Consider the following 23,478-nt stretch of genomic DNA (forward strand, 5'->3'; position numbering starts at 1 on the left):
GTCCTTCTCTTCATTAAACTAGACATTCCCAATTCCAGCAATCATTCCTTATATGTTTTAGCTTCCAGTCCCCTGATCATCTTTGTTGCTCTTCTCTGCACTCTTTCTAGAGTCTCAACATCTTTTTTACATTGTGGTGACCAAAACTGGATGCAATATTCCAAGTGTGGTCTTACCAAGCTGTTACAAAGTGGTATTAACACTTCATGTGATCTTTATTCTATCCCTGTTAATGTAGCCTAACACTGTGTTGGCTTTTTTGGCAGCTGCAGCACACTCCTGGCTCATATTTAAGTGATTGTCAACTAGGACTCCATGATCCCTCTCCCAGTTACTACTATTGAGCATGATACCATCTATACTATACCTGTGCATTTGTGGTTTTTCTTGCCTAAATGTAGAAGCTTACTTTTTTCACCATTGAATTTCATTTTTAGATATCACCCAATGTTCAAATCTGTCAAGATCCTTCTGTATCTTAAGCCTGTCTTTTGGAGTGTTGGCTATTCCTGCCAGCTTGGTGTCATCTGCAAATTTGATGAGTTCCCTATCTATCCCCTCATCCAAATCATTGAAAAAGATGCTGAAGAGCCTTGGGGCACCCCACTATACACATCCCTCCATGTAGATGCAGTTCTATTAAGGACCACACGGTCAGCCAGCTACGAATGGTGCTGTCTAAGCCACATTTTTCTATCTTATCAAGTAGCAGCTTGTGGTCTATGTTTGAAACTGCTGTCTTGCAGAGTTGTTAGGATTACTGAGATTATATTTTGTCAGCCACAATATTAAAATGTAGCTCTGTTATGTAAAATATATATGAAAACACCTGACGCCTCCTACCATTAGATATATGCTCTGCAGTATAAACCTCTGTGTCTTGTTCTAGGGCAAAGCAGTGATAGTGAAGATCTTCCTGCCCATGACAGCTCAAGTAAATGCACTCCTGTAAAGCATATTGGTGTAACTAAGCCACAGAAGCTCAATCGATCGCCTGCCAGAATGGTATCTCCTAATATCAAAGATGGGGATAAGGAGAAGCAGAGAGAGAAGAACCATCATGTTTCTCCCAGAGTGTATAAATGGACTGTCCAGCTTAGTAAGTCCTTTGTATGAATAGAAATATATGCAGTTGGTTCTTTTTATTCTCCTGCTTGTTCTAAATTGAGGAGGAGTTGGTAGAATGGCCCCTTCCTCATGCTAAAGGGTGGAACATAAGCTTTGAACACTATAAGCAACACATCAGACTTATTGCTCCTATTTGACTTTTTTTTAACTAGTTGTAATACTAGTATGGCAGAATAGTTTTGGCAATGGGAATTCCAGTATATCTGGTAGATTGGTTTTATGAATCCTGTGCTGTTAAGCAAAATGTTACATAGCTGCCATTTGCTACCTCCTGCCACCTTTTAAGAACTGGTTGTAAGTACCACTTGTTCACTGCCATCATTAAGTTCAAACAGTCGCTGAATGAATGGTTGCTAAGCAAGGACCACCTCTATGTATAACAATCACACTTTAGTGCAGTATTTTAGGCTTGTGCTAAAAATGTTTTTGCTGATATTTGATTGTATAAACAGATGAATTGGACAATATGAACAGCACAGAGAGAATCTCATTTCTACAAGATAAACTACAGGAAATCAGGAAATATTACATGTCTCTGAAGTCAGAAGTAGCGACGATTGATAGGAGAAGAAAGCGATTGAAAAAGAAGGACCGAGAAGGTAAGCTTTGCTACATATATTTGCATGAGTGGTCTGGCCATAATTCTTCAGTACATCTCTGGCTCCTAGATATTAACTTACAGCTTTTCCATTATCATTCAGGGAAAATATTTTTGAAATCCATAATGAAGAAAATTATGCTTAGCTATAATTCCAGGAAGAAGAGTATATATCAGGGAAATGCAAAATAAATCTTGCACAGAGGGGTCAAAATACAGAATATTCAAAGTACTGGTCCCTTGATATGGGATTAATCTTATTTATTATTTAATCTTTATATATTAAAATTGGCCTGCACATTGTTTAGTGTTAGTTATAATTGAAGTGGCATGTAAGTGTAAATAAATAGCCTGTTCTGATTTGTGAACATTACCAAAATTCTAAACCCTTATTCTGGGATGCATTAGAGCTGATTGTTTCCAGATGTCTAAGGCTCCCCCTTAAGCTACTAGTTTCTTGGCATCTTTGAGACAATTTAGTGGCCTGATAGCTGGTAACCTGCAACATGTTAAAGACTTGACACAAAACTTCCCAGTTTGGGTAGATGATTTGGGGTGGGAGTAACATTGCATTATAGTACCAAAGAAAATTGACAGCCATTAACATGGAGGCACATATTATTATTATTTTTGTTTTGCAGTGTCTCATACTGGAGCTTCCATGTCCTCTGGCTCTTCAGACACTGGAATGAGCCCATCCTCACCCTCTCCTCCACAGAGTGTGCTTGCTGTTGAATGCAGGTGATACTGGTCATTATCTGTGCTTCATGCAGCAAATTGCTGCCAGGGACAGAAATCCAAAAATCTCATAGAAAGCACCCAGTTGGTTTGACATTGCCAAGTATATTGTGTATACTCTTCCACTGCTGGGCTTGTCTGTCTCTACTCCTTTGTGCCCCTTCCTCTATTTTGTCCATATAGCTTTTTTTTAAACAACACATTTTATTGTGGAGAATAATCTAATTGGCAACTAAAGATTTATGGGTGCACTTAAGACACCTCTGTCTTATGCTTTTGTTTTGTTTTTTTTACTTTGCTTTAAACAGAAAAAGGGCACTTAATCTGATTTGAAAACACAGGTATTCAATGAAGCCTTGGGCATTGGAAAGAAACAGCTTTCTTTAAGTAAAAGAGTAAGTGCACCAAAAATGGCATCAAAATAAGTTAATCAGAAAATAATTACTGCTGCACTTTTTTCACCGAGCTATATCTTAATTCTGAGCGAGAGTCCCACTTTTATTTTTGTTTTGGAGATGCAGTTGCTTTGTACAGACCTGCCAAAGTAGGTACTCAGCATTGTGCCCAGTTTTAAAGGTGTAAATTGGACAAAATAAATTGTGAAAGGAAGCGTAGTTGACTGAAAACTACCGTCTTAATGAGTCTTCCACTTTTTATAGGATTTTTCGAGCACATGATTATGCAAATATTTTAATGTTTAATGTTTACAGTGGAATTGTGAATAGGTTTTCAGTGGACTATCTTATCCCTTGGCAAAAGTATTTTGTCTTTTTTCTATGTAATTTCAGAGTTTATTTTGTTACAAAAGGCAAAAAATAAAATATATAACAATGAAGTTATTTAACAAAATTTCTAAAGCGGAATTTTTTGTGTAAAATAAGGTATCTTGTGACTTGTTAAATATATTTATTCAGACATTGGATGTTGTATTTTTATGTATTTTTTTAAAAAAGAATAAAATTGGGGAGAAAAATTCTAAGTTAGGCTCACTCATTCAATAAAAAAATACTTCATTTAAGGAGCTCATATACATATGGCTTTATCACCCATATTGGTATATGGAGTCCTTTTGTCTGTTCAATCTTTCACAGTGTACAACTATAACCCGGCACCCTGTTTTGAAAACTTTGGCAGCCCTCGTACTTCTGTTGCTTCTGAGGAACAAATTTCTTGGGTTGCCCTTACAATACTTTGTCACAATTCTTCTTTTGTTGCATTACTGAAGTGAGTTATCTGCCAAAGTTGAGATGTAAAATGACTGTTTTATCTGTGGATTGTTCCCACAGACTGAAAACAGTTTGTAAATAACTCCAGAAACCATGTATTTAAGACGGTTTGCATAGAATTGTATATAGTGATTTTTTAATCAATTTTTAAAATTCATCTTTGTACAATGAAAAGGGGAGTTCTGCCTTTTTCCTTGTTAATATGCTGTAGAGTTATAACAGATTCTCTAGATTGTCAGATTATTAAACATTCACAATATCTGAAGGTCTCAAGTGGGAGACATGTAAAGGGGTCATTTACTTAAGGCCCAATGTCACCTGCAGTTCCATTTTACCATTTTGTCAACCTGTGATTCCAATTCCTTCCATTTTCACAGAGAACTAAAGAACTAAAGAAAAAAGTACTCTTGTAAATGCACTTTTTCTGTCTTTTCTTAAGCAGAGCTATTTCAATGTATGATACAAATTAAGCTCACTTGTGAGCATTAATAAAAGTTACATTTTTAAACTTAGGCCTTTTTTTTTTTTTTACAGTAGTTGATTTTGTATATTTGCTGTCAAATCCAATTGTTACAAGAGGTATAGAATCATGATACGTTGTGAGGACTATTTGATAGCATGGTATTAAATCTTTTCACACATAGAATCATAAAAAGGATAGTACAGTACATTAGACGCTTCCAATCATCACATGGGTTAGGGTTAGATGATCGATATTAAGGTGCTTGGCAACTGGTATGTACTTATGATAGTTGCAGCTTTTGGGGGCTCAAGCAAAGTCAATGAGGGAAGCTGGATTTGCTTAAACGATCATATGATCTGCTTAACAACCACAGCAAAAAACAGTGCTGAAAACAGGCAAAAAACATCTGTCTATCTTCAATCTTTGGGAAGGATTTAATAGGTGGATAAACTTGCCAAATCCAATCTAATTATCTGGCTAGCTGAGCAAGTAACCACAATGCGAACTGATAAAATCTTGCTTCATAACTACAAAGTATTTGGCTCCTAACACACCAGATGTAACTGGTTGGAAAGAAGAAAGTGAATAATTAATGTGGCAGTACCAGAAGATAAAAAGATAAAAAATTGGACAAGATCAGAAAATTTAAAAATGGCATAAACCAGCCATGGGGGTCCCAGTGGTTATCAGCACACTGGGTGCCATACCAAAAAATCTTGGACAGCACTTACAAAATCAACGCATTGACAAAATTTCAATACAAACGGCCACACTACTTCAATCCCCACATATACTGTGCCGATACATTATGACAGGAGCGTCAAACTGCTGGCCTGCGGGCCAGTTGCATCATACAGAGGCCACACCCACCCCAGCTAAGGCAATGCAAAAAAAGTCACATGTCACATCACATGGCGAGTTTGACACCTGTGCATTATGATATCCTAGGTTCTTGGGAAGAATTTGATGCATGTAAAGGCCAGCACCTACTAAAGAACTGACAGCTATAATTTCACAATATTGTGTGTATCCATCTTCAGTTTACTAAGATGAGGGTCAGACAGGTATTGGCAAGACCTCCTTATTTCTGCTAGTACCTGTTCAATTTGAATTGCTTATGTCTATAAAAACCTCAAAGCTACAAAGGGATTCTTAAAAAACTAGCGCAGAAGATAAATATCCGTCTTCCCAGAAAAAAGACCACACTAAGCTAAAGTAAGGATCATTATGAAAGCCACAGAAAGCATGGCAAGAGGGAATCCCACCAGTTTACTGCATATGAATGAATGAAACAGACTGGCACACCAATCTTGACAGTCATTTTGTGAATGCATGTTTCCCCTGTGCAGTCTTTTTAGAGTGTGAATAAGCTCTTGAAAAGTTTTAAATATACAACAGCTCCTAAAACCTCTGAAATCCTATTTACCTTTCTTGACAATTAAATTCATGGAGTTATTTCACATGATTTTAAATTATCATTTTTAATTAAGACACATTCTCTTTTGCTATCAGTATATCCAAGTATCAATAATTTATCAACATCTACAATTGTGAACTTGCATGCAAGAGTGATAAAAATGACTCTCCTTGCACCAATGGATTGTTGGCAAGTATAGGCAGTTAGCATTTGAATTAGGTTTTTTTTAAATGAAGAGAATGTTTAAATAGACTGTTGAGCAATCTGATTATATTCTTTTAAAGTTTTGTTTATAAATTTTTTAGCTCTGCTCTATCACCATTTTTTAATTTGGTATCATATTTTCCTAATTCTCTTTATATATGAAGGGGTTTGTTTTTGTTAAATCAGCTACTACAATAAAAGCCCACCAGCATGGTAAAAGAACAAATATCTAGATTTATTTCAGTTAGGTAGCTAAGAAGGGGCTCTTGTTCAGGAATTCTGTGTTGTGAACTGAATTGCTCACATAATTCCTGATAAGACAACAAAGACAACAAAGACTTTGGCTTGTAAACGCATAAATTTAAAATTTGTTAAGTGGGTGCACAGAATCCATTTAGATCAGTCTTGGTTTCAACATGGTAAGTTTTCTATTATTGCTGCCTATTTTCTGCCAAGCTAGTGGCCTTTGTCCTGTTTCTGACCTTCAAACTTTAAATTAACCCAGATGAAACAAGTTTACAAACTCCACTCTGGGATAAAAAACCAGTCAGTTATTACAGGATCAATTAAAAGCTGATTATTCCCTTAAGGCAGTTGAAACTCACGTTGTGCAGGTGATAGCCTAGAAAGAAAGAAAAAACCCGCCTAGGTTTGACACGATCGAGGAAAGGGGGACGGGAGCCACAAGATTACGGTCCTAAAATGCCATTGGACAAGCTAAGGATTCTTGCTAAGAGAAATCAAGGGAGAAAACCCGTCCACTAAGTCCTAAGCGAACATAAGGAATAAAAACCGACTTTGTAGTCGGCAAGCGCAGTTTGTAAAAGTTCACTATCCTCCCCGGACCGGAGTTGGGGGAAGAGTCACACATATTAATGGGCTTCTTTCTACCCTCGCTTTCGTAGACCGGGGCTGCGGGTTTTGGGGGTGGGTGGGTTAAAGAGATCCTTTTTATTGCTATATTGCTCCTAACGAAGCTCTCCTTGTCAACCAGCGGTAGAGCTATCTGTGATCGCAGCCCAGAAGCTGCTTCGTGGAAAGAGGGAAGGCCGGGCGAGGCAGTTCTGCATTTAGAAGCGTCGCCGAAGCCTCCCTCCCTCCCTTCTTTCCTCAGACCGCTCCAGCGATCAGGGAAAAAAGGACGCAACGGCGGGAGCGGTCTGCCCAGCCATGGCATGCTGGTCGCGGAGCGCCCTGCTGTGGCTGCTGGCGGGCGCCTGTGGCCTGGCTTTGCTCGGCTATTGCGTCTACTTCGACCGAAAACGGCGGAACGCCGCAGACTTCAAACGGAGACTGAGAGAAAGTAAGTCCCATGGGAGGGAGAGCGGCCGCCCCTGCAGTCTTTTCCCCGCCTTAGGAGAGAAGGCGTGGCCGGGCATGCCCTTGCTAGGAATGGCGAGGGAGAGAAAACGTCCGGGTTGTCCGAAAAGGGGCAGGGAACCCGCGTCCTTTGGCAGGCTCTTTTAAGCTGGAGGAACCAGACGTTTCCTACCAGCCTGGCCCTAATTGCCCCAATCCGGTGCTCTGCAAAAGCAGGGCCGATGATTTGGAGGGCAGTGCAGGCTGGGGACGATGGAGGCAGCTTCACGTCTCTGGAAGGGGAGAGAGAGATGGGGGGGAGAGAGAGAGAGAGAGAGAAAGAGAGCGAGAGCTGAACTATGGTTGAGCCCCTCCAGTGGGTGAGTGAAGAAAAAGGTGAAATTAGCGCTATAAACTGAACTCCTCCCCTTTCTGTCTATATCAGGGGTAGGCAACCTCGGCTCTTTTATGACTCGTGGACTTCAACTCCCAGAATTCCTGAGCCAGCTGTGCTGGCTCAGGAATTCTGGGAGTTGAGGTCCACGAGTCATAAAAGAGTCGAGGTTGCCGACCCCTGGTCTATATGGAGATTCTCAGTCATCCAGGTCGTGGTTGTCCCAAACGTACTTTTTCAAAAGGCAATTGGACTTCCTTCATTTTTTTCTTGAAGACGTTTCGCTTCTCATTCAAGAAGCTTCTTCAGTTCTGAAAGCTTCCTCTTTCTCTACTTCCTTTGTCTTTCCCACATGGCAGTGATTCCATAGCAGCCCCTGTCCCCGTTATATACCATATAAAAATAATAGTTATGTCATTGGAAAATCAGGACATCTTGCTTCTGTTGAGACATAAAGCAATAACTGAGTCCTTGGGTCATTACTCACACAGCCCATTATCCTCACACTCACAATGGCTAGTAGTTCACAAAACAAAAAACAGCCCAATTAGACCAATCTATAGATGCTTCGGATAAATCCTCAGAGAGAGTACCGAGTCCTGGGCACCCTACAAAGGGTCAGCCATGGGCTGGACTCTTACTTCCTATCAACACCAGTTGAAACGGGCTGTGGTAAAAGGAACTCCAGGCCAACACTGCACTGCCCAGTCCCAAAGAGAAAAATTGGGAGATTCTTAATCAAACTTCCTCGCAATTTTAATAAGTCTAATTTTACGCAGGTTCCAAGGTCAGATTTTTTTTTCTATCACACGAGCTTCCTACTTAGTTATTTCTTTATTTAGGGAAATATATTTATCTAGAATGGAAAATCTAACCTTTGTAGGAGAATAGTAGTAAGGAAAGAAACAGGGATGTTAATTTATTTAAATATTTTCATAGCTCTAAGCTATAAAAAGTAGTTACTAAATATATCATATTACTCTTACAGAAAGAAGAAAAGAACAGAAAAAAGCAAAAGAATATGAAGCAGAGGTGAAAAATAACCTTTGGAAATTGTGCAGATTTCTTGGGTAGCCTAGTCTTAAAACACAAAGACTAATATTTAAGCTCCACATGAATATTGCAATAGACGCCATAATTAAATGTCAGAACTCAACTCTTATTTCTAGTCCAATTCAAAAAGGCAACAATAGATTAAGAACCTTCTAAGTAGAGGCTGAGTGACTGCTGGAACAGAGCTGATTTTGATCCCTAAACATCCATTATTGAATTTATGCAAAAATTATACTTTTAGCTCTCTTTCCTGACTTTAACGTAGTTGATGTGGAGAATTGGACTTAGCCTAGCCTTTTTAAAATTGGAGTAGTATTTTAAAATGTCAGAAGCCCAGAACTGTTGGCAGTAAACATTTTTAAATATATGGGTTCTGAGTTTATTTCATAGAATTTTAGTAAAATTTTAAGAATATTGGCATAGCTTGGAGGTAATTTAAATACTGTCTTCCATATTTAAACCGGAGGCAAAACAAGGAATGATAAACGTGATCCTAAGGATGGACAATTTAGAAATAAGATACTGTAGATAGATAGATAGATAGATAGATAGATAGATAGATAGATAGATAGATAGATAGATAGATAGATAGATAGATAGATAGATAGATAATAGAATTAACATACACTGGATTAAGTTAGTTTTCCTTGAGGATGACATAGATATTAATTACATGCAATTAATGAATATCAGGTTAGCTGTGATTCCCTCTATTCAAAATTAATATCCGTTCTGTCTTAGTCTCTCAATCCAGATGGAAAATTATCCAGATGTTGCAGAACTACAGATACCAATATCCTTCACAGCTGGCATGCTGACGAGGGTGCAGTTCAGAAATTGCGGCTGGCCCTGAATTAGTAATATAGCTGCCTAGCTGGCAAGTAACATTTTTAGGAGTTCCCATATCATGTCTATGTTAAAACAACTGCTTTAGTTTGCCAGTTGTTTTTGAACCCAATGATATCTTCAGCCCAAATTACTTTCAGGAGGTATTTGGCACTGAAAGGTATAAATAAGAGAAACTGGGAAAGGATATACAGTCATGGCCGAAATTGTTGGCACCCCAGAAATTTTTCCAGAAAATCAAGTATTTCTCACAGAAAAGTATTGCAGGACCACATGTTTTGCTATACACAGGTTTATTCCCTTTGTGTGTATCGGAACACAACAAAAAAAGGGAGGAAAAAAAGCAAATTGGACATAATGTCAAACAAAACTCCAAAAATGGGCCAGACAAAATTATTGGCACCCTTAACTTAATATTTGGTTGCACACCCTTTGGAAAAAATAACTGAAATCAGTCGCTTCCTATAACCATCAATAAGCTTCTTACACCTCTCACCCGGAATTTTGGACCACTCTTCCTTTGCAAACTGCTCCAGGTCTCTCTTATTGGAAGGGCGCCTTTTCCCAACAGCAATTTTAAGATCTCTCCACAGGTGTTCAATGGGATTCAGATCTGGATTTATTGCTGCCCACTTCAGAACTCTCCAGCGCTTTCTTGCCATCCATTTCTGGGTGCTTTTTGACGTATGTTTGGGGTCATTGTCCTGCTGGAAGACCCAAGATCTCGGATGCAAACCCAGCTTTCTGACACTGGGCTCTACAGTGCGACCCAAAATCCTTTGGTAATCCTCAGATTTCATGATGCCTTGCACACATTCAAGGCACCCAGAGCCAGAGGCAGCAAAACAACCCCAAAACATCATTGAACCTCCACCATATTTCACTGTAGGTACTGTGTTCTTTTCTTTGTAGGCCTCATTTCGCTTTCGGTAAACAGTAGAATGATGTGCTTTACCAAAAAGCTCTATCTTGGTCTCATCTGTCCACAAGACGTTTTCCCAGGATTTTGGCTTACTCAAGTACATTTTGGCAAACTGTAATCTTGCTTTTTTATGTCTCTGTGTCAGCAGTGGGGTCCTCCTGGGTCTCCTGCTATAGCGTTTCATTTAAATGTCGACGGATAGTTTGCGCTGACACTGATGCTCCCTGAGCCTATAGGACAGCTTGCATTCCTTTGGAACTTGTTTGGGGCTGCTTATCCACCATCCGGACTATCCTGCGTTGCAACCTTTCATCAAATTTTCTCTTCTGTCCACGACCAGGGAGATTCGCTACAGTGCCATGGGTTGCAAACTTCTTGATAATGTTGCGCACTGTGGACAAAGGCAAATCTAGATCTCTGGAGATGGACTTGTAACCTTGAGATTGTTGATATTTGTCCACAATTTTGGTTCTCAAGTCCTCAGACAGTTCTCTTCTCTTTCTGTTGTCCACATTTACCGTGGCACACACAGACACACAATGCAAAGACTAAGTGAACTTCTCTCCTTTTTATCTGCTTTCAGGTGTGATTTTTATATTGCCCACACCTGTTACTTGCCCCAGGTGAGTTTAAAGGAGCATGACATGCTTGAAACAATCTTGTTTACCCAGAATTTTGAAAGGGTGCCAATAATTTTGTCCGGCCCATTTTTGGAGTTTTGTTTGACATTATGTCCAATTTGCTTTTTTTCCTCCCTTTTTTTGTTGTGTTCCAATACACACAAAGGGAATAAACCTGTGTATAGCAAAACATGTGTTCCTGCAATACTTTTCTCTGAGAAATACTTGATTTTCTGGAAAAATTTCTGGGGTGCCAACAATTTCGGCCATGACTGTATATTCAGCTCCACATCTATGATCTAATGTGTCCTGTATTGGAACTACATGAGCATTTTTGACTATAGATCTTTCAGTTTTAAGTATTTAGAGTTCTACTGCTAAATGTAAAAATACTGGTATAGTTATGGAAACAATAATATAACAATAATAAAATGCCCTTTAAATGCCAGTCAGGTAGTCCTCAATTTACAACCACAATTGAGCCCAAAATTTCTGTTACTAAGCAAGAAAGTTAAGCCGATTTTGCTCCATTTTACATCGTATCTTGCCTCAGCTGTTAAGTAAATCACTGCAGTTGTTAAGTTAGTAACACGATTGTTAAGTGAATCTGGCTTCCCCATTGACTTTGCTTGTCAGGTCACAAAAGCTGATCACATGATGCCAGGACTTTGCTACTGTTATAAATACATGCCAGTTGCCAAGTGTCTGAATTTTGATCATGTGACCATGGGGATGCCGCAGCGATCAGTGTGAAAAATGGTCAGAAGTCACCTTTTTCAGTGCCATTTGAACTTCAGTCACTAAATGAATGATTGTAGGTCAAGGACTACCTGTAGTCATGAAATATGCATAGAAGCTGATGCTTGTCTGGAACCAATGGGCCTCTTCATAAATTGTAATTGTAAAGCCTTCACATGATCTATTTCCACAACTGGAAACTTAATTTTAGATTATTATTTTTTTAAAAAAACTGTCATCAACTCAGATTAATTCACAGATTTCCATTTCTTTTTTTTTTAAACCTAAAACCCCTTAGTTACGCAAACTAAAAGAATCTGAAGAAGTACAAGAGTTCTTTCTGCAGGAGATACAGCTAGGGGAACTTTGGTTGACAAAAGGTAAAGTTGACAGAGATATAAATGTTTAACTTTGAAAACAGTAAAAGTACCCATTTTAATGAAGCATGGTTTGGGAACATGTAAGGAACTGCATTGAATGTTTCTGCTTCTGAAAATTAAGTGATGAATAAAGGTGGTATTATTTTATTTGATGTTTCTCCACAGTGCTGGACGGTAAAAGCAAAGTGTGAAAGCTAGTTCAGGCATGGGAATCTGAGACCTTTTATTAAACTGTTTCCCACTGACACTCAGCATTGGCTATGCTTCCTGGTGCTGTTGAAAATAAGTCCAGCAACATTTGGAGCCAATTTGATGTAGTGGTTAAGGGACTAGGGTAGAAACTGCAAAACTGTAATGGTTGCACAGAATGCACTTGCAAGGAGTTTTCTTTTTCTTTCTACTTACTTTTAAGGTAAAGGCTGCAGACAGAAATGGCTGGCAATTTTATTCACCTTTGCTTCCTTTGCTGCAGCAGTTAGGACTACAATTTTATGACATTGCAGCATGGTAGACAGCAGGTTAAATCAATGTTTAGAGTTAGATACAGAATTCAAATTGAAGGTGGATGTAATATAAATGATTGAACAGGTTTTAAGAATGATGGATTAAATTTTAGGAATATGAATTCATTACAGGAGAGCAGAAGAAGAGCATTGATCACCTCATCAATGCCATTTCTGTGTGTGCACAGCCAAACCAGCTAATACAAGTCTTGGAGCAAACTCTACCTCCCCAAGTATTTGAAATGCTTGTGCGCAGTATTCCATATACTATTCAAGTAGGTAAATTTTAAACTTTTTAAACATTAATGAATGCAGTAGAATCATTTTCAAAATCTCTGCTATTCAAACGTAAAACAGCATTTTATATTCATGGCTCATAAAGGGCCCTAAAATAATCTGCAGAATTTAGAATTCATTAATTCCAAAATCAATACCCAAGTAGCAGCTAAGCTTTTCAAAAAAGAATTCAACAAGAAGGTATTTTTATTCATCAGCATAAAGTCTTGGCTTTTTCCCTAGAAAAAGAAAATTCATTCAGGCCTATTTTTTGTAGAGTAGCAAGATTTCAATGCTGTTTCATTTTCTGTGCAAAAGATGAATTAAATTTTTTAAATGGTTTTAAAATATAGCAGTAAATTTAATTTCACTTAAATTAATACCCCCTCTCACAATCACCAGGCTCACACAACAAACAAAAATGGGACTGTGTATATAAAGTGAAAATTGAGCTAATATTTTATGCTGTATGAACCAGTGCATCCCATTAAACAGAGCAATACGGTATATTTGCATAGGTATAGTATGTGAATGCAAGAATCACATGTTAACCTGGTGGGTAGCATTTTATATCAACTAAACCACATTGTTTCCAATGATCTACCGTTCAAGTTGCTAAGCTGGTCCATAATTATTAACTTTTTTATTCTTGAACTTCATATGCTTCTAAACTACTCCCTGGCCTAGACCATTGAAAGTATTATCTTTAAGTAAGTTAAAATAAGACCTGGAAGCATCCAGGGGAAGTAAAATTTGTTATCTAAAAATATAAATATCTTCTTAAAATATTGTTTTTAGAAAATCAAAAAGTTAAATAAGTGCATTATTACTCTATTTCTTCCCATTTATTAGCGATTTGAGACCGCTGTGAGCCAGCAGAATGCTGGAGATGAGTGAGAATGCAGCATCACACAAGGCTTTTGTTAAGAGAGTACCTAATGACCATTGATAATTTCAAAAAACTCCTCAAAAGCAACAGTAATTTTTATCTCTTTTACTTTGATTAAATAAAAAATAAAGCTTGTTTTAGATATTTTTACATACAATTTTGGACAACACATTTTTCTTTTAAAATGAATAATCACCGTATTAGAAACAATAAAAAATAAAATGTGTTTTTGTTTCTTACTTCTAACCTATTAACATGTAGAACCAACCCATCTTTCCAGAAAAGATGGAATGAACATTATTCCTGCATACAGTAAAAGACAATCTTGGAAAAAAGCTCCATAAACTCCATGGCTGTTCAATCCCAACTGTAGATCAGATTATTTGACACAACTGAATCATTCTTTAAGCAATCCCATTTTGAGCTGGTGGTAGTTGCTAGAATAGTACTAGACACCAGGCATCCTCACAATGTAGTGTAGGTAATGCTGGCACTCCGTGTGGACAATCTGCTATTTTCTAGCGGGGCTGGCTGAGAAGTCCTGCTTTGGCAGCCAATGCTTCGTTTTGCTGTATATGATACTCCTGAAATCTCATAGATATCCTCTGTGTCATTTTTAAATACTTCTGTAAACAGTGTTCTGAACAAGTTATCTGTATAAGGAAAAAACAGGAGGAACCTACTTGTTATTCAGTTTTTTAATATGCAAAGTATTTTAAAATGCTCTTATACTTTTAAACGCATATACACATTCACTACTTTTCATAAACTCTCATTCTAGGGCATGTGATACTGCATTTAAACATCTATAGAAACTACATTAAAAACATCATAAAATGTTAGATATAAGCAGAGGCAAGTACCCAGAACTTGCTCAATAATTTCCTTTTGAGCTTGCTATAATGATAAAGCTATCAGTGTTTTCAAATCAAATTATGAAAATTTCAGGCATTAGAATCTCTTAATTTTAAAATACTAAGATATTGGTCTCTAGTAATGATTTTCCTCCATTTCTAGTGACAAATTATAAATGACAAATGACCAGCTATGTTATTATCAAGAATTTTGAACTTTTAGTTTTTATCTTAATAGAAAGTAATTGCATATATCATTTTTTTTTAAAAAAAAATATTCTAATACCAAAATAAATGGGAGATTTGGACAGGTCACTATGTCTATCTCTGTTACTACCAGATTGGATTATGACATTTTTGCAGTGAGGAAAAACAATTCCAAAATTTAAAGTAATTGTTCTCTTCAATTCTAGATAGTGTGTGTTTGCTGCTGGATATAATGACAACTGCTTAGCTTGTATGATTGTAACAAAAGAACTTGAAAATTCCTGGGGTAATAATCTATATTAACAAGGAAGTCAATTTATTTTAACAGAAATAGAATGCAAATTAAGAGGGGGAAAATTTTCACTAATAATGGAAGATTTCTAACTTTGCTGATCCCCATTAAACAGAGCCAACTATGTTAAACACACTTCTAGTAATTTGGAAAGGGAGGTGGGGGATACAAGAAAATACAGAGGACAGAAAAAAAGATCTATCTTACAAAAATAGTATTTTACCTTTACAGTAGATTTCATCTGTTGACACCTAAATAGCTATATTCATTGGCAGCACACCATCTATCCTGAGTTTGACCCAACTTTTCAATTACTATCTAGAATGGGATGCTTAGTCAAGTGAGTTGTTCTTATTTACTCTTACAACTTGTAAGACAACAAACTTCCCATTCTAACTATTAAGCAGAGGTAGTCCTCACTTAAAAACCACAATTAGGACCAGAATAAATAAATAAATAAATAAATAAATAAATAAATAAATAAATAAATAAATCTTGGTCAATGAATGAAGCACTTGTTAAATGAGACATCCTGTGACTACATTCCCAGCACTCTTGGTTGTGTTCATTAAGAGAAAGCAGTTGGTCCAGTGGGTAAGATACCAGGATAGAAAGCAGGAAACCATGAGTTCTACTTCTGCTTTAGTCATGAAAGCCAGTTGGGTGATCTTGGGCCAGTCATTCCCTCAGCCCCATTCACCTCACAGGGTTGTTGTTGTTGTGGGGAAAATAGGAAGAAGGTGTGCCAGATATGTTCACCACCTTATTTGTAAAAATAATAAAGGTGGGATAAAAATAAATAAAAAGTGTTTGCACAAAAAGTCCCAGGCAAGGAGTTCATGGTGCCTTGGAGGGAGGGGGAGATCCTAGGAATCTCCACTCAGGAGCTGAAATTCTCCCTGCCAAAATCCAAGCAGGATTTCAGCCCGAGTGAGAAAGATACTCATGTACACCCTCCCATCTCCTCCCAAGGCACCCTGTGCTCCTTTCCTGACTGCGCTTTCTCTCTGCTTAAGAGCTGAAAATCCTCCCTGCCAAAATCCAAGTAGAGACATCAGTGAAGAGACACTAGTGTGGTACCTGCATTGGTCCTCCCAGGGCCTCCCACTCCTGCCTGAGGCAATCCCTCAGCTTAATGCACTGCCTCTTCACTCTCTATTTGTATTTTGGATCCCTCTCATCTCTAGAAGGAGGCATCTGAAAAAGCTACCCACTGAATGATGTCAGGTCTTAGCTCTTCCTCCATGGAAAACTCCTTCTGTGGAGCACAGAAATGGAGTTTAAATCACCAGGATTTAAGTTCCATTTCTGCACACTGTAGGAGGATATCAGCTCTCTTTTATATGTGGGAAGGGAACAGGAGGCTGTGAAAATCACAGTAAGGGAGTTCAGCTCCCCTTGGTAGGCAGTTCTTTCAGCCAGCTCTCAGAGATGAGTCTTCTTGGCAGACAGCAGCTGCTTGCAACATTCCCTGCCAGATTCCTCATTGATTTTCTGGGGAAGCCAGCAGAGAAGATAGCAAATAGTGATTATGTGATGGTACGACATTTGGAAATTGGTCATAAGAACAGGTTACCAGCATCCACACTACAATCGTGATCATGTTTTATGATAGCTAGCTTTAAACGGACCGAAAAACACCCTGAAGCCATTATAACTTTAATCGTGAAACAAATGGTCCTAAGTCAAGGACTATATGAAATTACTTCCCACTTTGTCTTTGGTGCTCAGTACCTGCTAGATTCCTAATATGTAATATTCCATACTCCTTCATGGATTACTGCCTTGTCGTGGCGAAGGGGCTTGCGTAATTCAATGAAGCTATGAGCTATGCCGTGCAGGGCCACCCAAGACGGACAGGTCATAGCCGAGAGTTCTGACAAAACGTGATCCACTGGAGAAGGAAATGGCAACCCACTCCAGTATCTTTGCCATGAAAACCCTATGGACAGTACCAAAAGGCAAAACGATATGACGCTGGAAGATGAGCCCCTCAGGTCGGAAGGCGTCCAATATGCTACTGGGGAAGAGCAGAGGGCTAGTACTAGTAGCGCCAGAAAGAATGAAGCGACTGGGCCAAAGCCGAAAGGACGCTCAGCTGTGGATGTGTCTGGTGGTGAAAGGAAAGTCCGATGCTGTAAACATTTTTTCTCCATAGGAACCTGGAATGTAAGATCCATGAATCAAGGAAAGCTGGACGTGGTCAAACAAGAGATGACAAGACTGAACATCGACATCTTAGGTATCAGCGAACTAAAATGGACAGGAATGGGTGAATTTAATTCAGATGACCATCAGGTATACTACTGCGGACAAGAATCCCTCAGAAGAAATGGAGTAGCCTTCATAGTCAATAAAAGAGTAGGAAAAGCAATACTGGGATACAATCCTCAAAATGACAGAATGATCTCAGTTCGAATCCAAGGCAAACCATTCAATATCACAGTAGTCCAAGTCTATGCCCCAACCACCAGTGCTGAAGAGGATGAAATTGACCGGTTCTACGAAGCCCTACAGCACCTTATAGAACTAACACCAAAAAATGATGTCCTTATCATCATGGGGGATTGGAATGCTAAAGTAGGAAGCCAAAAGATAACTGGAATAACAGGCAAGTTTGGCCTTGGAGTACAAAATGAAGCAGGGCACAGGCTGATAGAATTTTGTCAAGAGAATACGATGGTCATAGCAAACACTCTTTTCCAACAACCCAAGAGACGGCTCTACACATGGACATCACCAGACGGTCAACACAGAAATCAGATTGACTATATGCTCTGCAGCCAAAGATGGAGAAGCTCTATACAGTCAGTAAAAACAAGACCAGGAGCTGACTGTGGCTCAGACCATGAGCTTCTCCTTGCAAAGTTTAGGCTTAAACTGAAGAAAGTAGGGAAAAGCACTAGGCCACTCAGGTATGAATTAAACCATATCCCTGTTGAATATACAGTAGAGGTGACAAATAGATTTAAGGAATTAGATCTGATAGACAGAGTGCCTGAAGAACTATGGACAGAGGTTCGCGACATTGTACAAGAGGTAGCAACCAAAACCATCCCAAAGAAAAAGAAATGCAAGAAAGCAAAATGGCTGTCTGAGGAAGCTTTGCAAATAGCTGAGGAAAGGAGGGAAGCGAAAGGCAAGGGAGAAAAACATAGATACGCCCAATTGAATGCAGAATTCCAGAGAATAGCTAGAAGAGATAAGAATGCCTTCTTAAATGAACAGTGCAAAGAAATAGAAGAAAACAATAGAATAGGGAGGACCAGAGATCTTTTCAAGAAAATTGGAGAGATGAAGGGAACGTTTAATGCAAAAATGGGCATGATAAAGGACCAAAATGGCAGGGACCTAACAGAGGCAGAAGAGATTAATAAGAGGTGGCAAAATTACACAGAAGAACTATACAAGAATGAGCTTAACGTCCCTGATAATCACAATGAGGTGGTCACTGACCTCGAGCCAGACATCCTAGAATGTGAAGTGAAGTGGGCCTTAGAAAAGCTGAGCAACAACAAAGCTAGTGGAGGTGACAGTATTCCAGCTGAGCTATTCAAAATCTTAAAAGACAGTGCAGTAAAAGTGCTACACTCAATTTGCCAGCAAATTTGGAAAACTCAACAGTGGCCACAGGATTGGAAAAGATCAGTTTACATTCCAATTCCAAAGAAAGGCAGTGCCAAAGAATGTTCAAACTATCGCACCATTGCACTCATTTCTCATGCTAGTAAAGTCATGCTTAAAATCCTACAAGCTAGACTTCAGCAGTATGTGGATCGAGAACTACCAGAAGTACAGGCAGGATTTCGAAGAGGCAGAGGAACTAGAGATCAAATTGCCAACATACGCTGGATCATGGAGAAAGCTAGGGAGTTCCAGAAAAACATCTACTTCTGCTTCATTGACTATGCTAAAGCCTTTGATTGTGTGGATCATAACAAACTGTGGCAAGTTCTTCAAGAGATGGGAGTACCAGACCATCTTATTTGTCTCTTGAGAAACCTATATGCGGGTCAAGAAGCAACAGTGAGAACTGGACACGGAACCACTGATTGGTTCAAAATTGGGAAAGGAGTCCGGCAAGGCTGTATACTGTCGCCCTGCCTATTTAACTTATATGCAGAGCACATCATGAGAAAGGCAGGGCTAGATGAATCAAAAGTTGGAATTAAGATTGCCGGAAGAAATATCAACAACCTAAGATATGCAGATGATACCACTCTAATGGCAGAAAGTGAAGAAGAACTAAAGAGCCTCTTGTTGCGGGTGAAGAAGGAGAGTGCAAAACTTGGGTTGAAACTTAACATTAAGAAAACCAAGATCATGGCATCTGGCCCTCTCAATTCCTGGCAAATAGATGGGGAAGAAATGGAGGTAGTGACAGATTTTATTTTCCTGGGCTCCAAGATCACTGCAGATGGGGACTGTAGCCAAGAAATTAAAAGACGCTTGCTCCTGGGGAGGAAAGCCATGGCAAATCTAGACAGCACACTAAAAAGCAGAGACATCACCCTGTCAACAAAAGTGCGTATAGTCAAGGCTATGGTCTTCCCAGTTGCAATGTATGGCAGTGAAAGTTGGACCATAAGAAAGGCTGACCGCCAAAGAATTGAATCCTTTGAACTTTGGTGCTGGAGAAGACTCCTGCGAGTCCCTTGGACTGCAAGGCGATCAAACCGGTCAGTCCTAGAGGAGATCAATCCTGACTGCTCTTTAGAAGGCCAGATCCTGAAGCTAAAACTCAAATACTTTGGCCACCTAATGAGAAGGAAGGACTCACTGGAGAAGAGCCTAATGCTGGGAAAGATCGAGGGCAATAGAAGAAGGGGACGACAGAGAATGAGGTGGCTGGATGGAGTCACTGAAGCAGTAGGCGTGAGCTTAAATGGACTCCAGAAGATGGTAGAGGACAGGAAGGCCTGGAGGAATGTTGTCCATAGGGTCGCGATGGGTCGGACACGACTTCGCAGCTAACAACAACAATATTCCATGCTGATGCCTTAACTAAGCAACTCTAGGGCTGAAGGAGAAAGAGGTATTGATATAATTTATAATTTATATGTCATAAGATATAAGACTTGCCCAATGAAAGCAAGCCCTTTGTGACTCCATTCCATGGAATTTCTTCCCTGCTGCTTTGACTTACTGCGGGAGTTGTGAGAGAAATTTATGCAATGGATTTTCATCAATAAACTGTTACTATTAACTAATTATGTAGCATGTTCTGTATACCCTCTGATATATGACCTGCAAATTTTAAATTAGTTGGCAAAACCACCATTCCCCAGAAATACCTATCTTGCCTGAATCATAAAATTGGAATTGAATTGGAAATTGGATTAGAGTAAATCATCAATCTGATCCAGGAGATATATTTTTACATTATTGCTCTAATTAAAGTCTGATTATTGTTGATGTTTTATCAATAATTTATCTTTCCCTCATACTGCAACTTTCTAGCTGATATTAACTTCTTACCGGTTACAATCCAAAACATATAAAATAAGTCACATACTTCTTCTGGCTTCACTTCTCGGCTAGTGAAATCTTTCACACAATCTAGGAAGCAGGTTTCTGTTAGTTTGTTGTATGTTCCAAGAAATTCCTTAAACTGTGAATAAATCAAATAGATATTCAGACTTGACCATGCCCATTCTTCACAGGAAATAAACATGAAGGACAGATTAAGAAGTAACATCGATAAAAGTAAGGGCACTTGGGTAGTATCAAATATGTATTTGTTTTGAATTGATGAATGCATTTGTTACAGATGTTAAGCTTAGCTTTCTTTCTAGGGAAGGCTATTCAAATGTCAAATTATGAGGTAATACAAACATTCAAAAGGATCAAACACAAACATTAAAAAATGATAACTGTATTTTACCTGCTTGATCTGATCTGATTCTGATATTTGTCCAGCCATGTTTTAATTCTGAGGCAACTGCCACCTATGCAGAAAGCAAGATATCTAAGTCAACGTTTATTCCAAAACATTTTCCAATTCAATACTTTGCTGAGTTTAAGGAGGAAGAGCACAGAAAGAATACAAAGGACCACTGGTCATTCTAATGCTGCTCCGTAAAACAGAATTCATAAAGAAAGACTTGGTGAATTCTTCAGTCTGTAATTTATAAAGGTAAAGGTAAAGGTTCCCCCGCATATGCGTGCTAGTCGTTTCCGACTCTAGGGGCCGGTGCTCATCTCCGTTTCAAAGCCGAAGAGCCAGCGCTTGTCCGAGGACGTCTCCGTGGTCATGTGGCCGGCATGACTAGCACGGAACGCTGTTACCTTCCCACCGCAGTGGTCCCTATTTTTCTACTTGCATTTTTACGTGCTTTCGAACTGCTAGGTGGGCAGAAGCTGGGACGAGTAACAGGCGCTCACTCTGCTACGCGGCACTCGGGATTTGATCCACCAAACTGCCGACCTTCTGATCGACAAGCTCAGTGTCCTAACCCACCAGCAGTGTTTAATATACATTTTCTTACAGTAACAGAATCTATTTGGTGGAACCAATTATCTAGACGTGATGGTCCTTCATCATTGGGTATATTTATATTCCAGCAGAATCTAGCCAGCCATTTCTAAGAGATATTTCAATTTGGATTTCTGCTTAATGCATAAACTGAATTGAAACCTGAGTCTCCAGTATTTTAATCATACAAGATTGAAGTTATACAAACTGAAGTGACTTCATAACACATGATAAAATGTTCTTACGGATTTAGTCCTCAAAAGAAAATATACATTGCACTCTAGAAATCCCTTTAAATCTCTATTTATTTCATAGATGTTTCCTGATAAGAACTTTTAAGTATTGAACCTGATATTTTTTCTATTCTTCCAATATACATTCTTTGTGCATCCGAACAATATATACAAGTCAGCCCATATACTCTCAAAAATAGTCATATATTTATCAAAAGATAATTTCTTCCAGCTCTTTCAGAGGCCCAACATAAGGCGAAGATGGTAATGGCATTGAAATGGGCTGTTTCAGTTGTTTTGAATCTTAGCAAATACTTATTTGTCTTCAACAGAAGAGGTTAGAAAGCAATCAGGATCTCTTTCCTCTGGGAAACACTTTTGCCAATTTTCTGAGAGGCAACAGTTCCCTACAGTAGTCTGGGAAACAGCATGTACTTTATTATCCCTAACACAAATCACTTAGAAAAAAAAAATCCTATATCACTCCTCCTGAGCTTGGATTGATATCATGGATAGCGGCTATGCAGAGGGATAAGCTAAGTTAGATGGATAAGCTAAGGAAGCATCTCTTCTCTCTTCTTCATAAACATAATAGGACATAAATATATAAGATTGTGCAAGTCAAATTAGGCACACATTTTTTTTTAATCCCATTTATATCCCGCCCTTCTCCGAAGACTCAGGGCGGCTTACAATCTAAAGCACAAATCAATGTGCTTAGCAATAGCCTTCATTCTATGTATATGCCTGCTTATTAGGGCTTTCGGGGGGGCCCCAAGCGGCATTATTACAAAGTCAGCATATTGCCCCCAACAATCTGTGTCCTTTTGTGTATAGTTTTGTCATGTTTAAGCAACTGTAAAGGGGAATTAAATAAATTCAAGGAAAGTAAGATTGTGAAAATCAAACAACATATAAATATATTCAATATCACAGCCAGTACGTTCTCAAGGAATATGAGATACCATCAAACTTTTGGCTTTCCCTAAGCATTTATCTGCCCTGTAGAAATGTCAGACAGACATTTGGGTGTATCCAACAGGATTTTGCAAAACCAGGGCTGAGCGCCTCTTTTTTTACTGCAATATTTAAATTATACTTTTAATATTCAAGTGCTGATAGTCTTTATAATACTAATTCTGTAATCACATTCCAGTCTCCCTGGATCTATTCTAGAGCATTGTTGAGACCTAGACCTCATTAGTGCCTAGGAAACAGCTTGATGGATTGTCAAGGTCATGATGAAAGCTTGTACATCTTCCTTTTCCCCAGAAGCGCTGTAGCGCTTAGAACATATTGAGAAACTCAGAAGCCCAACCTCAAATTTCTCTTTTATCACTGCAATCCAACATCCAGACATTGAAGCAAACGAAGCCTGCCCGGTGATTGTCTTCATTCCAAAAAAAAAAAGCTTTACTATCCACTGACTTTCTCCAGGGAGACTTAGTTAAGGCAGACAACTGGAATATTTAACAAATGCAACCCTACCGAACGCATTACAAATTCTTACTTTTATTCTTCGTTTCCTTCCTCACTTTTGCTTACGACAAACACCCACTCCCCACAACACGGGTGCTTCCCTTTCGTTCGCCTCCACTTACATACCTCGTGGTGGTGGACGCGAATCAGCGATGGCGGAGCTGTCAGGTAGGTTTACCTAGCAACCACCAAATGTGCGCGACACTGTAAAATGTCCCCTTCCTCTCATCTAGGCGTTCCTATT

General features: G+C 38.8%; 3 protein-coding genes across 12 annotated transcripts in view; 2 read left to right on the plus strand and 1 right to left on the minus strand.

Annotated features, from left to right (window-relative positions):
• ARID4A (AT-rich interaction domain 4A) overlaps positions 1 to 9,385 on the plus strand; it is a 67,466-nt gene extending 58,081 nt beyond the window's left edge. For 5 of the 9 annotated variants that reach the window (XM_081346224.1, XM_081346227.1, XM_081346226.1 and 2 more), the window contains 6 exons: positions 890 to 1,099; positions 1,581 to 1,727; positions 2,368 to 2,467; positions 6,889 to 7,077; positions 8,456 to 8,499; positions 9,262 to 9,385. In XM_081346224.1, the coding sequence (XP_081202350.1) occupies positions 890 to 1,099; positions 1,581 to 1,727; positions 2,368 to 2,467; positions 6,889 to 7,077; positions 8,456 to 8,492 (683 nt within the window). In that variant the 3' untranslated portion in view covers positions 8,493 to 8,499; positions 9,262 to 9,385. Of the gene's footprint in view, positions 1 to 889; positions 1,100 to 1,580; positions 1,728 to 2,367; positions 4,203 to 6,888; positions 7,078 to 8,455; positions 8,538 to 9,261 lie in introns of those variants that run through there. The other 4 variants (XM_081346225.1, XM_081346228.1, XM_081346229.1 and 1 more) reach the window with 4 other exon arrangements.
• Positions 9,386 to 9,592: 207 nt separating this feature from the next.
• TOMM20L (translocase of outer mitochondrial membrane 20 like) lies at positions 9,593 to 13,829 on the plus strand. The gene is made up of 4 exons (XM_081346296.1): positions 9,593 to 10,251; positions 11,945 to 12,026; positions 12,662 to 12,804; positions 13,658 to 13,829. The coding sequence occupies exons 1-4, from the start codon at positions 10,165 to 10,167 to the stop codon at positions 13,700 to 13,702; spliced, it is 357 nt and encodes a 118-aa protein (XP_081202422.1). The 5' UTR covers positions 9,593 to 10,164; the 3' UTR covers positions 13,703 to 13,829.
• Positions 13,830 to 14,029: 200 nt separating this feature from the next.
• Positions 14,030 to 23,433, minus strand: TIMM9 (translocase of inner mitochondrial membrane 9). 2 transcript variants are annotated; one of them, XM_081346307.1, is made up of 4 exons: positions 23,361 to 23,433; positions 20,932 to 20,995; positions 20,563 to 20,658; positions 14,030 to 14,347 (listed from the first exon to the last, which is right to left on the minus strand). In XM_081346307.1, exons 2-4 carry the CDS (start codon positions 20,968 to 20,970, stop codon positions 14,213 to 14,215), a joined length of 270 nt encoding a protein of 89 aa, XP_081202433.1. In that variant the 5' UTR covers positions 20,971 to 20,995; positions 23,361 to 23,433; the 3' UTR covers positions 14,030 to 14,212. The 2 variants fall into 2 exon arrangements, with proteins under 2 accessions (XP_081202433.1, XP_081202432.1); XM_081346306.1 differs by having other exon boundaries at positions 23,266 to 23,368.
• Between the last annotated feature and the right edge of the window lie 45 nt (positions 23,434 to 23,478).

This window comes from Vipera berus (assembly GCF_964194415.1).
Source record: "Vipera berus genome assembly, chromosome: 1".
NCBI lineage: Eukaryota > Metazoa > Chordata > Lepidosauria > Squamata > Viperidae > Vipera > Vipera berus.